The 14,242-nt window shown below is 41.9% G+C and overlaps 2 protein-coding genes across 3 annotated transcripts; both read right to left on the minus strand.

The window, feature by feature from the left end:
* Positions 1-102: 102 nt before the first annotated feature.
* popdc2 (popeye domain cAMP effector 2) lies at positions 103-8,155 on the minus strand. The gene is made up of 4 exons (XM_070976274.1): positions 7,662-8,155; positions 4,430-4,538; positions 3,191-3,776; positions 103-160 (listed from the first exon to the last, which is right to left on the minus strand). Exons 1-3 carry the CDS (start codon positions 8,153-8,155, stop codon positions 3,240-3,242), a joined length of 1,140 nt encoding a protein of 379 aa, XP_070832375.1. The 3' UTR covers positions 103-160; positions 3,191-3,239.
* A 1,757-nt stretch (positions 8,156-9,912) lies between these two features.
* On the minus strand, positions 9,913-13,077 carry cox17 (cytochrome c oxidase copper chaperone COX17). Of its 2 annotated transcripts, none has more exons than XM_070976007.1 (4): positions 12,940-13,077; positions 11,538-11,663; positions 11,355-11,460; positions 9,913-10,085 (listed from the first exon to the last, which is right to left on the minus strand). In XM_070976007.1, the coding sequence occupies exons 2-3, from the start codon at positions 11,654-11,656 to the stop codon at positions 11,376-11,378; spliced, it is 204 nt and encodes a 67-aa protein (XP_070832108.1). In that variant the 5' UTR covers positions 11,657-11,663; positions 12,940-13,077; the 3' UTR covers positions 9,913-10,085; positions 11,355-11,375. The 2 variants fall into 2 exon arrangements, with proteins under 2 accessions (XP_070832108.1, XP_070832109.1); XM_070976008.1 differs by lacking the exon at positions 12,940-13,077 and adding an exon at positions 12,679-12,925.
* Between the last annotated feature and the right edge of the window lie 1,165 nt (positions 13,078-14,242).

Consider the following 14,242-nt stretch of genomic DNA (forward strand, 5'->3'; position numbering starts at 1 on the left):
GTGTCATAACAAGTGACATGTGACACATTCATACTGCTATACTGTAAATAATATAGTGTTTCCAGGAGAGACTGTTCTCACAGTTTGGGAGTGTCCGTGGGAGCCAGCGGCGCTCTGCCCCTCTGGAATCGAGGTGGTAGGTTCCCGTCACCATCACCTCCTGCAGAGTCAACGCAGAGGCTTTGGTTAGGAAAGTCACGATCACAAAGCAAAGATCAGAGATTCCCACGCACATCCTGACAACCTGAAAGCATTTAGCACTGCTGTGTCCCATCAAACCATTGTGGAGGTGCAATATGAACCTATTTACATTTCACAATTCACCATCAGTGCTTCTGAAAATGTAGTCTGTAAAAGTTAGCAAACAAAGCTCATTTGTCAAGCAAAACCAAATATGAAACCACATGACATGTTCTCCAAAATTTTGATGTGATGCATCAATCAAATATTTCTGCAATGTTATTTGGGATTTAATCAGCCTCAACGACACCAACATTTACCGGAGGGCCCTGACTCAGTGTTTGCCCTGGGGCCAGAGCTGGGACAAAAATGAGTTATGAGCCCCAGTCGAGACCTCCAACTCACATTTTAATTAGTTATGATTTCATGCAATTTTAGAATATTTAAGAATATTTGTACCATAGGCATAATTTTAACAGAATATTAAAAGTATTATAAACAGATTTTGACACAGGATCCTCCTACAAGGTGGGTGTTAATCACTGTCACTCCCAAATCACACCTGTGTTTGCATGCAAAGAGTCAGAAACCACACACCAAATATCAGCTCTGCACTTGTGTTCACATAAAGAATGTGTTCCACAGTGCTGACTGTGCAAATGGCAGCTCTAGAAAGACCCTGTGCTCTTTAACTTTAACTAATACCAAAGCCAGGCAGCTGTTAGATACAGCTGTTAGATACATTTTTGACTTCTGAACTATTCTCTCCTGAAATTCACTGTAGCTGCTGACAGCTTGCTGGTCGTCCACACGCACGGAACCAGACGTTAGGTCTGAGTCACACATAATGAGTCTGACTGTTACTACTCCAAGGGGCAGATCTGACCTCCTGCTTCGCAGCTGCCCTGCAACCCAAACCCAACACTGACCCCAATATCCAACTATGAAATGTGATCCTCTGCCCAGGAGTGGCCGAGGGCTGCTTTTTGGGATGGTAGCAGGGTCGAGGGGGGGCCGAGGGGAGATGAACAGATGAGCCGACAGACTGGATTATTAGCATGCCACTGAATTTTTTGGACATCCCCTAAATTTCCGAGTTCTAATCCTGATCAAACAGGAACACAGCTGCTCACCGACCTCACCGCTGTCTGCTGTCAGCTACAGTATGGACCTCCTGCTCACCACACACACGCACAAACAGGCACACAGAGGACCTGATCAGCTGCTGAAACCACCATGAGCTCACTTTGTGCTCATTTGTTATTAAACTGTTTTCGCTGAGCAGACCTGTTTCATCTGAGTGAGCAAATGTAACTCTGCTACTGTACCAAAGATGACTGTAGGCTTAAGAGTGGCAGAACCAAAGCAAACACTAATGCAGAGCAGCTGGCTGCGGAGGCATTTTAATCTTAAAGTATGGTTTGAAAATAGAATAATAATCCAGACATCCCCAGCGCTGGGCAGACCAGCAGCGAAGAATTCTGTGCACCATTTAATGTCAGTCTATAGCCACAAATAGTTTGGTAGTTCCCTAAAAACCATCACAACAATACTAATTTTACTGATTAACTCGGACTAACGATGTGTATTTTTTTTTTTTTTAATGCAAGTGACCAAGTAGCCTGAGCATCAGAGCCTCATGAGATTAATCAAATAAGTGCAAAACAGCCAGAAAATACAATACCTACATTAATAAGAGAACATCACAGCAGAGGTTGCAGATGTTGCAAGGGCTTGACAATATTTCAGTATTACTGGATGTTGATTATGCGTGTCATCATTTTACCAAATTCTCAAGCAAACTGTAATTCAGAACGGTCAAAATGAGTCACGCAGGTGGTTTTTATTGTGTTGAGCATCAATTTCTCATCACAAGGTCCATTTAGTGGCTGTTATGTAATACAATCACATGATCCTCATCGGCAGATGCAGTTTGTCCTCCTGTCACGGAACTGTAGATGTTCACATTTCGGTTTTTTGTAGCACTTTTGCTGCTGATGGAGATCATACATACAATCATACAATATGAGTTTCAGAACAAGCTAATAAATGTGCTGAGATTGTTTTCAATTACTGTTTTCAAGGTCAAGATTGAACTTTGAACCTCATCAACTTGCCCTTTGTTGATGGGTAATTGTGTATACATTTGTCCAGTGGTGGAAGTAAAAGTAGTTATACACCAGTGTAAAAATACTCCATTAGAAGTAAAAGTCATAAAATCATACTGAAGTAAAGATGAGTATTATCAGCAAAATGTGCTTCAACTGTCCGAAGTAAAAGTATTCATTAAATACTTTCAGAGTGTTATAATATATTATCTATTATAACATAGTGTTTACTTGCACCTGGGTGAGAAAAGTCACACGGCAGCTATCCACAGCCATCACCAGGTGACGTATTATAAAGAGCAACAAAGTCTGCACAGGGAGGAGGTTTTTAAGACATAGATGAATTATTATTTTCAGATTTCAGTCACAATTTGGTTCGGGCACCAAAATGACTTGGTTAGGTTTAGGGAACGATCATGTTTGGGTGCAAATAGCACCATTAGCTACCGACACCTGACTGCGAATAACATCTGCCTTATTGGGGTGGATCTCATTCAAGTATCTTTATGCATATGTACCAGGTAGTTCAAATACTTCATCATATTTTCTATGCTGTGCTGTATGTAATATCTAAATCTGCAAGGTAACTAGTAACTGTAGCTGTCAAATGTAGTGGAGTAAAAAGTGCATTAATTCCTCAGATCTAGTAGAAACACTCAAAATGGAATTACCTGAAAAATGTACTGGGTACAGTATTTGAATAGAAATGTACAGAGTACCTTTCCACCATTGCATTTGCCATGTTATTTTGAAAAATATTCATATTAATGGTCTAATGCCTTCAGCCATATTGCCCAGCCCTACGCTGTGTCTGACTACCAGGTTAGTAAGAATTGTGCACTGCAGCCAGTCATGCTCACACACCACCCCCACGACACTGTCCACCCAGGTGAGGTACTTACATGTAGCTTAAGTGGTGACCCAGTGTGTTAGCTCCAGCACCCTTCCCCTCTACCTCAAATAATCCCTCTCACTGCCATAATCCGTTAAGGAGCCTGCCACATCAGCAAAGTCCTCCAGAACCAGGCTGATGGAGTCCTCACCAGAGGGCAGCTCCGGCTCTGATGCCCAGGGGTGCTGATAGCGGTCATGCTGAGGGGCCTGGGGTTCATCCAGGGTGGTCTTCCTTGGTCCCTGCATGTGGGGCTGGAGGGGCTGAGACTGGGATGGATCTGACTTCTGGTAGGCCGGTGCTGGGTCTTCGCCCTGCTGTTGTTCCTTGGCGGTGCCGCTGTCGCTGCCGCTGCCGCCCTCGCTGCCCTGCGAGGAGGGGGCCAGTACATGGTAGAGGCTGGGAAGACGGATGTCCAGCAGCACACCACTCTTAATGTAGAGCTTGTTGTTGAGGTTGTAGAGCTTCTCAGCAATGTCATAGCCCAACATGACGGAGAAGAGACGGGCAATGTAGCGATCCTTGGATATTAGCATATAGAGGCGCCGGCGACGCCATGAGATGTAGCGGGAGTCTTCCTCTGCTGTCAGGGTCACCTGTGGAGTATGAATGAAACACCAGAACATCTGTCATTGCTCTCAATAGCTGTGCCATCAGTGTTTGAGTCTGTGTTTGAATGGTTTTCCCTCCTGATGAGCAGCTGGCACCTTGCTTGTAGCCTCTGCCACCAGCGTATGAATGTGTATGTGAATGCATTGCTGATTTTCAGATATTTTATAGTCAAAATGATGAATCAGTTAATCCAGAAAACAAACGGCAGACTGATTGATGATGGAAATAATCAATAGTTGCAGCTCTACTTCTTTTTTCACCTCACTAATCCAGCACAGTCTTCTTGTTTGCAACCTTAACAGGCCTTGAGACAAGCACTGAATGTCCATCTTGACCTCCAGGCCTTGTCTCAACTTTAACTGAACTAATCTAAAGCAACAGGATACGTGAAAGGCAAGAGGACAACTGCTTCCTGCCTGTTCGTCTTATCAGTCAGATGCTGACTCTGATAGACAGCAACAAAAGACAGCTTGATATCCACATCTGGTTTCCTGTTCCAAATCCTTCAATGACAGCACTTAATTAGAAGCTAATTTAAAGTTAATTTAACATTTGACTGCCACACTTCCACTGATTGAATTTACTTTGTTAAAACATTTCAGGTCTCCAGAAATGAGCTGCATGTGGGATCCCTTACCTGGAACTTTCCCTCCTCGTTTGGCCTGAGAGACTCCCACTCTGGAGAGTCGAGGAACTGGTGGCGGTGGATGTAGTGCAGGAACTGGCCCTCCAAAGATACATTGATCCTAAAAGAGATTCAGATGCAAGGTTAGAAAGAGAGGCTGGGATTAAGACGTGATAATGAGAGCTGCAGGTCACTTTGCCAATGCAGTCCAAGACCATGAAAGTAAATATTAGCATGGATATTAGCTATGGACAGTTAGAGTACATAAAACATCTTTCAAATAAACTGATAATACAAAGCTTCCTCTTGTCCCTGAATTCCCTCTGTCACACAGAAATCATAGTTGAAGACATTCCTCCTGCAGAAGGAAGCCTTATTTTAAAAAGAATAACTTCCGCAGAGTGAGATAACCCAGCACACTAAACATTAAACCTTTATTGGATTAAAGTGAAAGTTTGTTTTAACCTCATTTCAGTGTGAGTGGAGTGTTATCATGTCAGCGCTGCAAACGATCTGCTTCATGTCAATCACCTGACGTCTACAGAAAGAAATGGAAGTCTCCTCCAGGAAATCGTTCTCGAAAAGCTAAACTCTTCCAGGTTTTAGTCACATGCACGTCTTTGTGTGTCTTTGTTCTGCAGGCCGGCAGCTAATTCAAAGGTAGGACTGACACTTACAAAGGACACAACAAGGACATTTAATTCAAAGTCCCTATAAACTGATACATGTATACACACGCAGTCTAAATGACACTGGTATTCTGTATTCATAGAAATGCTTATTAGAGTGGTTGATCACTGTATAGAGTCTATCATTAAAGCAGTTTAAAACTACGAGAAGTCTATATTTGGACTCCTCATAACAAAGGGTGCTAATTAATAGCTATTTGCAGTGTGTTGTAGTATTAATAAGCCTGAACGGCACTTACACTGCCATGGGTAGGGATTTCCAGTGGAGAGCCCCGTGCTAAGAGTGTCACTGTACTGCTGGTACTTTGTGATACATACTCTATATGACCAAAAGTATGTGGACACCTCTGACCCTTGCTCTGAAGCTGCTTTTCTGGTTTAAGCCTCTTAGTTCCTATTAAGGGAAATCTTAATGCTCCAGCATATGATGATTTTTTAGACAACAGTGTGCTCCAACTCTTTGGAAACATTTCAAACATTTAATTGCAGGTCCATAAAGAAATTGTTTTATGATTTTGGTGTGGAAGAACTCAACTGGCCTGCACAGAGCCCTGACCTCAACCCCATTCAATGCCTTTGGGATGAACTGAAACATCAGCTGTCTGCAACATGTTGCCCGACATCAGCAGTGCACCTCAGTAATGCTCTTGTGGCTGAAAGGGAGCAAATCCCTGCAGCCACATCTGGTGTGAAGTCCTCCCAACAGAATGCAGGCTGTCACAGCAGCAGATTAATAGCCACAGCTTTGTCGCAACAATCACATATCCGCATGTCAACATACTTTTGGTCACATAGTGTAGTCATACCAAACAGGAGACTGTTGATTAATGGTAATACCTTAAGTAACATGTTAAGGAGAAACACACTAATAAGTTGTGATGATTACATAACAGTAATGCTAATGTTTAAATCCGCAGAAAAAAGATGAACAATGACATTAAATGACAAACAGCCAACAAGCCACCACTTTAGAAGTGTGGGGGGAAGTAAAGTTTTTTGTTTCTTTGTTTGTTGTTGCATATTTGGCTCGCACACTAAGCTGCCATCAGCGTGGCCAGCACTTAATTTAAGGTAAGAGGAGCAGTCAGCGTCCACTCCTGTCTCAAGTACAGAGATATCATTTAACCAGCTGGCAGTGTGCAGAGGGACAGCACACTGGTGAGTCACGGACAAAAATACTCTGTTTACAACATTTCTCTTGTGTAGGCTCCAGGACTGTGAAATCAAATGCAGCTCTACTTTGAGAATGTTTGGATGAAGAGGATACATTTCCTGTGACGGTTACACGCTGCCAGCAGCATGATAGAGACAGAAATAGGGATCCAGCTCTGCAGTAGTTCATTAGTATAGAAGAATGTCTTTAAAACAATGAGTGAGTTTTTCTTTCACTACGAGAAGAATTCAAACCAATAAATACTACAGTATACCTGTGCTGCAAATGAGTGAGCAGCTTCTGTTGTACAGTAGTAGGACATTCAGTGACACTAAGACCTGCAACAACATACTATTAGCAGTGTTCAGAAAATGAACTGTCATATATTATGAATTGTAAAGTAAGAAAGACCTTTAACCTTCTTGGGTACAAAACTCCAAAACCTCATAAAAGGTGCACCCAGATACAGCACAGCAACTGCTGCAAGACACAATAAGAGTAGTGGAAAGTAGAGCTTTGAGGTACGTATACTTATTTCCATGTATTGCTACTTCATACTTCAACTACATTTCAGAGGGAAATAATATTTCACTTCCAAAAGATGAGATAACCTTATCAACAGAATGCATGAAGAAAACAGGAAAGTAAGGATCTGTGGGTAATATCAGCATTCCCTTGACTATCTTACACATTTGTAATAATCCAACAATAAAATGTAAAACACTCTAAAAGCAGCCATTCTGCAACACGCCTGCAGAAACAAAACGTTTTCCTGACCTCCAGTGGTTTAACCTCTCACCTTGTTGCAGTGATGTCACAGTGTACAGGGTGTGTCGGTACACTGTGACATCACTGTTGGTGTGGTACTTTGCAGGTGCGATCAACAGTTTCATTTAAGCACTGGATCAAATGATGGCGTGTAAAAGGAGCTGCTCACAGCGATGAACGCTCAATCACTTGACCCTGGACTTCCCTGAAGCTTTACAGAGCGCTGTAGCATCTTTCAGCTCGTTGTTTTGGTCTGACTGTACATTACCTGCTCAGCATCAAACGGGAGAGTTGGTAGAGACTAAAAAGAGAGCTAAAATATTGGATTACATTCATTGATTGGACATAAAGATAACTACAGATACTAATGTTATTCTGTGTCTGCTGGACATGTAAATAAGCAACTATTTTCTAACACGTTCGCCATATCAACTTATCAAAAGTGATGATATTGTATGTGAGATGTGCTGTGCTTCCACTGCCTCCAAATGGCAAAAAGAGGATTTACATTGTGGTATGGCTACTTAACTTTCTCAAGTGTGTTGATTGTATTCTGTGCAGACTGTTAGTGATGGTGGTTTGTATTATGTAGTACAGGTGTGTAGATGTACACACACACACACACACTCCCCACCTCCCAGACAGCAGAAAGGAGAGCTGGTCGATGGGCGTCTTGCCCTCCACAGCATACGTCTCTCCTGCCTTCAGCTCCACCACCTTGTGCTCAAAGGCGCCTGTGATCTCCTTGAACACCTGGATGGGCACGCCGAGCGGCAGGTAGACCGCCTGGTAGAGGCTGGTCATCTCCTCACTTCGTATGCCCTCCTGGTGTAGCCGGTAAAGAAGGTGGCTGATCTGAACCAAGCAGGCCAGCAGCAGAAGCAGGTTCCACGTGAAGACATCAAGGCCGCACATGGTCATCCAGCCCCACAGGGTCAGGCAGGCAAAGGCGGGGGTCAGGAAGCCAAAGATGAAGAGGCATCCGTAGGCCCCACTGCCTCCCATGTAGCCCAGGAATAGGATGGTGTTGCCCAAATGGTAGATGGCCCCCTCTGTGTTGTTGCTCCAGCCATCGCATAGAGGTGCAAAGAGCAAGCTGTCCAGAAGAGTCGAGTTGTCTGTGCTCATGTTCGAAACTCGTCAAGTGACAAACTGACAAGGACAAGTTTTGTTTGAATAAAAGCTTGATCAAAAATAAACAGCCAATACTGACCAAAAATGTCAGAAGCAAATGTTTGTTCCCTTGGCGTGCACTGGAAAATTCTTCAATGTGAAGAAGTTCTCACGGCTCTATTTGTTGTAGAAACACAGCTGGAATGGGCTTCTTCTCTCATTATGTGTCCCTTCCTCTCTCCTCTGGCTTCTCCCACCGTCTTTCCCTTCAGAGTCTTCCTGTCGTTTCTCTTGCTGTGCTTTTCTGTCTATCTCTCTCACCCGCCGGCCTGAACTGTGGAGCCAACAGCTGGAAGAGAAGGGATGGGGGGGGGGGGGGCGTTGATAGAGCCCTAGAAGGATAACCATGTTTGGAATTGAAACCCAAGGAGGAAAGAGTGGTGGACAGAAAGCAGGCCTGCTACTTAACATAACAGAAAGGGAGAGAGGCAGGAAACGGGAGGGAGGAGAGGGACTATAACAAATATCTGTGGGACACTGAGCCTCACAGACTGTCACACACATTAGAAAAAGGTTCATCCAGAGCAGCAACATGGTTTTTCCCTCATCCAAACTTTACGAGTCCAGTCTGCTCTCAGGAGAACAGCTCGGCTGGTGCATATTTAGAGACACTGAAATAAGTAGGATGACAGCGCAGGTCAGGTTTCAGGTATAAACACCCTCCACCACCGCCTCACATGTCCAACTGTCCCCTCAGCCAGGAGGGCTCACCGCTCACAGGGGCAAGTCCGTCTCAGGCCTTCAGAAATGTTCTGGCTGCATGAAATCCAAAAATGTTCTGTTGCACAAATGATAAAAAGTTTAAACTAACTCAAATGCAAAAGGGAAAAAAAAGGACTTACTTTAGCCTGAACTTTTACTTTTTGGTTATAAGCACACCTGCTGTATTATGAATTTTGTGTGCTACAAAAGTCTGAAAATCTGAATGTGGTATCTTTCTTTGGGGATTTTTGCACAATCATTTGAAAACATATGCACTTATTATGGATCTGATGTAATTCGAGGGGTCTCGTAAACACATGCTGACTGGGCATATTTGTATGTTTGACAATAACTAAAAATCACCATTTCAAGTAATAAAAAAAAAACACAGGGTAGCTTTCAAAAAAAATGCAGTGTTGCACTACTGTGTTTGTTTCATCATGACATTACATTCATGCAATATTACATATTTATCTTTTATCAAGTCTGCACATTTTTTTTAATCTTCCATCATTTTACCTGATGTAAAATCATAAAAACATGTAAACCATGTGCAATTTTTCCCATTATATATTATACATATTTATCAAATCTGACACATTGCTGACTTTAATATTGACTCAACATCTGAGTTTATGAACCCATTTGCAAAAGTCTAATAAGAAAAAAAATTAAATATGTAAATTAAAACCAAAAGGATGAACCAGTTACTGTTAAACACAGCTGCAGAACAACTGAACTGTAGCCTAGCATTTCCAGTGAGTTTGGTGAATGTGTCAAACTGGATGTTGACTGCCAGGCATACTTCAGTATGAGTGACACTACAGGCGAAGAACGCAGATATGCCAAGTATTGACTTTGCAGGGGCAGGAGTTATTTTTAAGCCTAAGTGCATACCAGGGACAGCAACTGTGGCAAGCAACCATTCACAGACAGGAAGCCTTCAAGAGAACCTCAAGATGAACACATGAACACTTCTATAAAAATATATATGAAACCAACCAACAATGAGTTATTGCATAGGACTTTTATTCAATTTCAGACAGCATTTTAGATATTCACATGTTTCTCAAATTCTGAAGACTTTAAAAAATGTGTACCATCACATCATCATTTCCCCTCCAGCTGAGGTATAAATAAGGAAAAGAAGGGAATGTCGAGGATCATCTTGCACAGCAACACACTGCAGGAGAGGGAAACAAAACACGAGTTAATATTTTTAACAGTTTTCTTGAGCGTTTCGTAACCAAAAAAAAAAAAAAGAAAAAAGAAAAAGGGCCTGGTTTTATATTCAGTAAACAGAAGCACGCTTTGAGATTTATCTCAGTACCAAACTGTCAGATAACCTTAAGACTATGTTCATATTTCCTCCAGCCTACTGCCTAAAAGATTTCTCCTTTACAAGAGCAAGTGAATATCAGGGCAATGCCAGACAGCCAGGCCATTTGAACTGCTGAAACATGAACTGAGCCACAAGGCTTCAGGCATGTTTGATGTGTACTCATGTAAGCACAGAAGGCACTTGGCTCCACCCCCTCCTCACCACACACCCCTCCCTCTCAGCTCCTCGTTACACGATGTTCTCGTCCGATACTGCAGTTACTGAACAATGGATGAAATCAGCAATAGCCAAGGGACACAATTGACCCAGCTAGAGGAAACCGAGGCTATAAACGACCTGGTGAATACAAATACTTCCCCAACTGCAAATATCTGGGGTTGGGCATTAACATAAGTCACAGAAAGGGCAGGTGCTCATTTACACACTGGTGACTCAATTCAAATTAGCCTGAGGTAGTCAGAATACATTTGGCAGTGGTCCAGAGTGTGTCTGAGTTGATGGGCCAGTGATTGCAGTTTAAAGTTTGCAGGTAACAAAATGAATCTACTGAGAGTGTCAAAGGGCAAATCTCTTTTCAGTGGCCATTTGGCCTGATCAGACTTCCACTGGCCTGAAGGTGAACTGAAGGTCAGATGAATGTTACAGGACAAATGATACACAGAAATAACTTAATATCACAATTTCAACAGAAGGCTGTGGACAGGGGCAGCAGCAAAACATTTTATCCACCGAAAACTAATTTCAGTTTAAGTGCATCCAATATTTAGAATATTTCCCACTTTACCTTTCTGTCAGATTTTCTACAGCAGTAGATTGCTTCGCATCCAGTACTCCATTTCATTTCTTTAAACTGGGGCATGCTGACCTCTATCCACTATAGGATATACAGGGACTGGATAATTATCTCATCCCACAAAAAAATAAAACTATGCCTTTAAGGACATGCGAAAAACCCTGGTTCAACAATGGATGAATCAGTATCAGCTGAGGGATACAAACAGACTTGCACAAGGAAATTGTTTCCCCAGCATCAAACAAGCCAATTGGACATCAAATATAAAGTCACTAGTTTAAGTGTGTGTATGCCTGATGTCAGGATTTGATACTCACCACACAAAAGAAAGGGAGAAGTTAAATCTTGAATCCAAGTGCCCTCATGCAGTCTTTATGTGCCTCAATTAGGTCTGTGCAGCTCTCCTCTCCCTTTTCAATGATGCTGGTGGAGACAAACAAGGCATCCATAAATATTTTCCCTTGCAACAAGTGTTGCAGTCTCTCTGGCCAGATACGTACCAAGCATCCCTGACTTTCTTTGTCTCTGGACAAGCACAGCAAGGCTTCAGTGGCTTCTTCTGCTCCGTGGCCTCAGTCACAGCAGCAGACTCCATACCGGCAGCAGACACAGTTGACATCTTCTGGCTGAGAAGGATAAATAATGATGATTTCATTCACTAGCAGGACAACACTAAAGATGTATACTTTATCAGAACATGCTATGCTGCTGCACGCATGCATTCAACCAAGTTTCCCAAATACAAGACAAGCCCTCATCCATTCACAGGTGTTTCCAATTATCTTGTTGGATCAGCCCACTTCTCAAGGACTGTGAGATTAGACAATCTGACATGAATTCAATTCAATATTCCTTTATTTGTCCCTCGAGGGGAAATTCCGAATTTCACAGCAGCATCAATAACAGAATAGAATATTAAAAGACAAAGTGCATGCAGTTAACACAAAGTATATACAAAAGGGTGTACCGGGAATAGTATTTACAGACTTTTATGTCCTAAAATATTGCACAGAACACGCACAGGTGTAAAAATGAAGTACTTAGATGTAATTGCTTAAGTTTCCGGGTCCTGGTGTTATGCATACTGGTTCACTGTCCGCTTGCTGGATCACTTTAGTAAAATAGATCTATCATTAATGTTATTAGCAACACCTTTCCTACAATGTCGAGTGAGAATGTCTGCTGTGAAAAAGGTTAACAAATCTAGAGCCAACAGCAATAAAAACGTGGAAATCAAGATAGTAAAGTTGAAACAATCAAACATGCCTGTTCTTCCTGAAGAGGAGGAACAATTACCTAAAATCACAATCACCTGTATGAATGTTCAGAGTAACTTTTGTTGGCCTGGATGTGTCTGACTGGGCTCATAGCTTCTTAAATCAATTATTTGACAGAAATACCGACTATTTTCTGGTTCATTAACCATATTTACTGTAGGGCTGCAACTATGTTTACCTTTCATATATGTGTATATCATCCCGATGACGTGCGTCATGCGGTGACTCTGATGGGGGCTGAACTGATGCAACATTAGTTAAGATGAACGTATGAACTGGTCGGCACACACCACGGGTCACTGACAGGACGACAATTAAACTTTAGATATACGGGTGTTTGTAATGTTAAAGCTCCGGAACAAACCTGAACGGAGCCACGACGTGTTCGGCTGGGTTGTTGTTCACTAGCTTTAGCTAACAGTTCGCAGGCGTTGTATAACGCTCGCGCCAGCTTACAAGTTAGCTAACGTTAACGATGGCGAACAGTGAAAATGATGGCGACACACAAACGCCCCCGTCACCTGTGTCATGACCAATGAATGCCACGATTAAATTAACAAAAAAACGAAGCAACTTCAAACACAAGCGGACTAACGCAGTAGCTAAGCTAGGTTACATAACTTACTTGGATGGAGGCTGTCGGCGCACGCTTACGGAGTTTTCACCTTCAAAATGAAACCAGCATGAGGAGGGGAAGCTCACGTGGTCTTTTTATACAAACTCACGTGATTACAAGCACCACAGAGACTTCTGGGAAGTGTAGTATTTTGTATCAAAGGTCGTGTAGGAACATGCTAACGCTGTAGCCCGACAGACCAGAGCATCTATTTCTACGGACATCATTTTGTAGACTCGACAAAGCGCTGTTTTCGTGTTGAATGTCAAAGCTAGTGAGTAAGGCTTGTTAACCTTAACGTTATGGCTAACATTATATGACACTCTCTGTTATCTTTTTTTTCTTCTTTCAAATTGAACGATGGCATTATTGGTCACACAGTCGTGTCCATTCTACAAAGGATGCATTTCCCTATTCCAAGTAACCATTTAATACCAAACTTATGAAAGAAAATACATTTGAAAAGACAGCTATCTCGAAAAATAAACTTTAAATAATCAAAATTTCCTATTTGGTTTTTACGTTAATTGAACAGGTCAACATGATATTCATTACACAAAAAAGACTGGCCAAAACTTTTAACAAAAGTATCCTTACTTTGTGTGAGTGGTGTTAAGTTTTATACAAGTTATACACACAGTAACAAGGTAGTGTAATTATTTAACAAAAGTTTAATATTACACAATATCAGCAATTACCACAAAAGAACTGTGGTGAACCTAATAACTGGAGACAAAATAAATTTTAATTTTAGAAGTGAATCACAGAAAAGTATTGAACTATGTCAAAATAAAAAAAATTGGCATTTGTTTGTTTGTTTTTGTTTGTTTGTTTTTGGCTGCCAAAAAGTCAAGGACCATGGTTCATTTGCATAATTTTAGAAAATATAGTATCAGACTGTCAGCTCCAGTGTTTCTGATGCATTTATTCAAGGCTGCTTTCAGCTCCTACCCAGCCAGTATACACACACACACACACACACACACACACAGAGAGAGAGAGAGAGAGAGAGAGAGAGAGAGAGAGAGAGAGAGAGTCACAAATGTGTCCTGACCTATTAAAAAATGTATGCAATGAAAATTCATCATTCAGCAGCTCAAAAGTGATGAAGTTGCTGCTGCTGCACCATTATTCATGTATTATAATGTAAACCTTTCTTAACCTGCCAGATGAACTGGGACTGAATGCCACTCTCCTCCCTGCTGGCCCAGTTTGTAGGTATAGTTAGACCTGTAGTGTGTACCTATGGTGCTATAGACACTTAGCATGTTAAGATTTCACATAAAACATATGGTAGGCACATACAGTATGA

The sequence above is a fragment of the Chaetodon trifascialis genome, chromosome 12 (genome assembly GCF_039877785.1).
Source record: "Chaetodon trifascialis isolate fChaTrf1 chromosome 12, fChaTrf1.hap1, whole genome shotgun sequence".
Taxonomy (NCBI): domain Eukaryota; kingdom Metazoa; phylum Chordata; class Actinopteri; order Chaetodontiformes; family Chaetodontidae; genus Chaetodon; species Chaetodon trifascialis.

What these genes read in the sequence shown, in the direction of transcription:
- cox17 (XM_070976007.1), bottom strand. Translation starts at nt 11,656, where the DNA reads ATGTCAACTGTGTCTGCTGCCGGTATGGAGTCTGCTGCTGTGACTGAG. An exon ending in AAGAAAGTCAGGGATGCTTG is followed by an intron (nt 11,461 to 11,537) that starts GTACGTATCTGG and finishes TGTCTCCACCAG; the next exon opens with CATCATTGAAAAGGGAGAGG.
- popdc2 (XM_070976274.1), bottom strand. Translation starts at nt 8,155, where the DNA reads ATGAGCACAGACAACTCGACTCTTCTGGACAGCTTGCTCTTTGCACCT. An exon ending in TCCTTTCTGCTGTCTGGGAG is followed by an intron (nt 4,539 to 7,661) that starts GTGGGGAGTGTG and finishes AATCTCTTTTAG; the next exon opens with GATCAATGTATCTTTGGAGG. An exon ending in ACGAGGAGGGAAAGTTCCAG is followed by an intron (nt 3,777 to 4,429) that starts GTAAGGGATCCC and finishes CATACTCCACAG; the next exon opens with GTGACCCTGACAGCAGAGGA.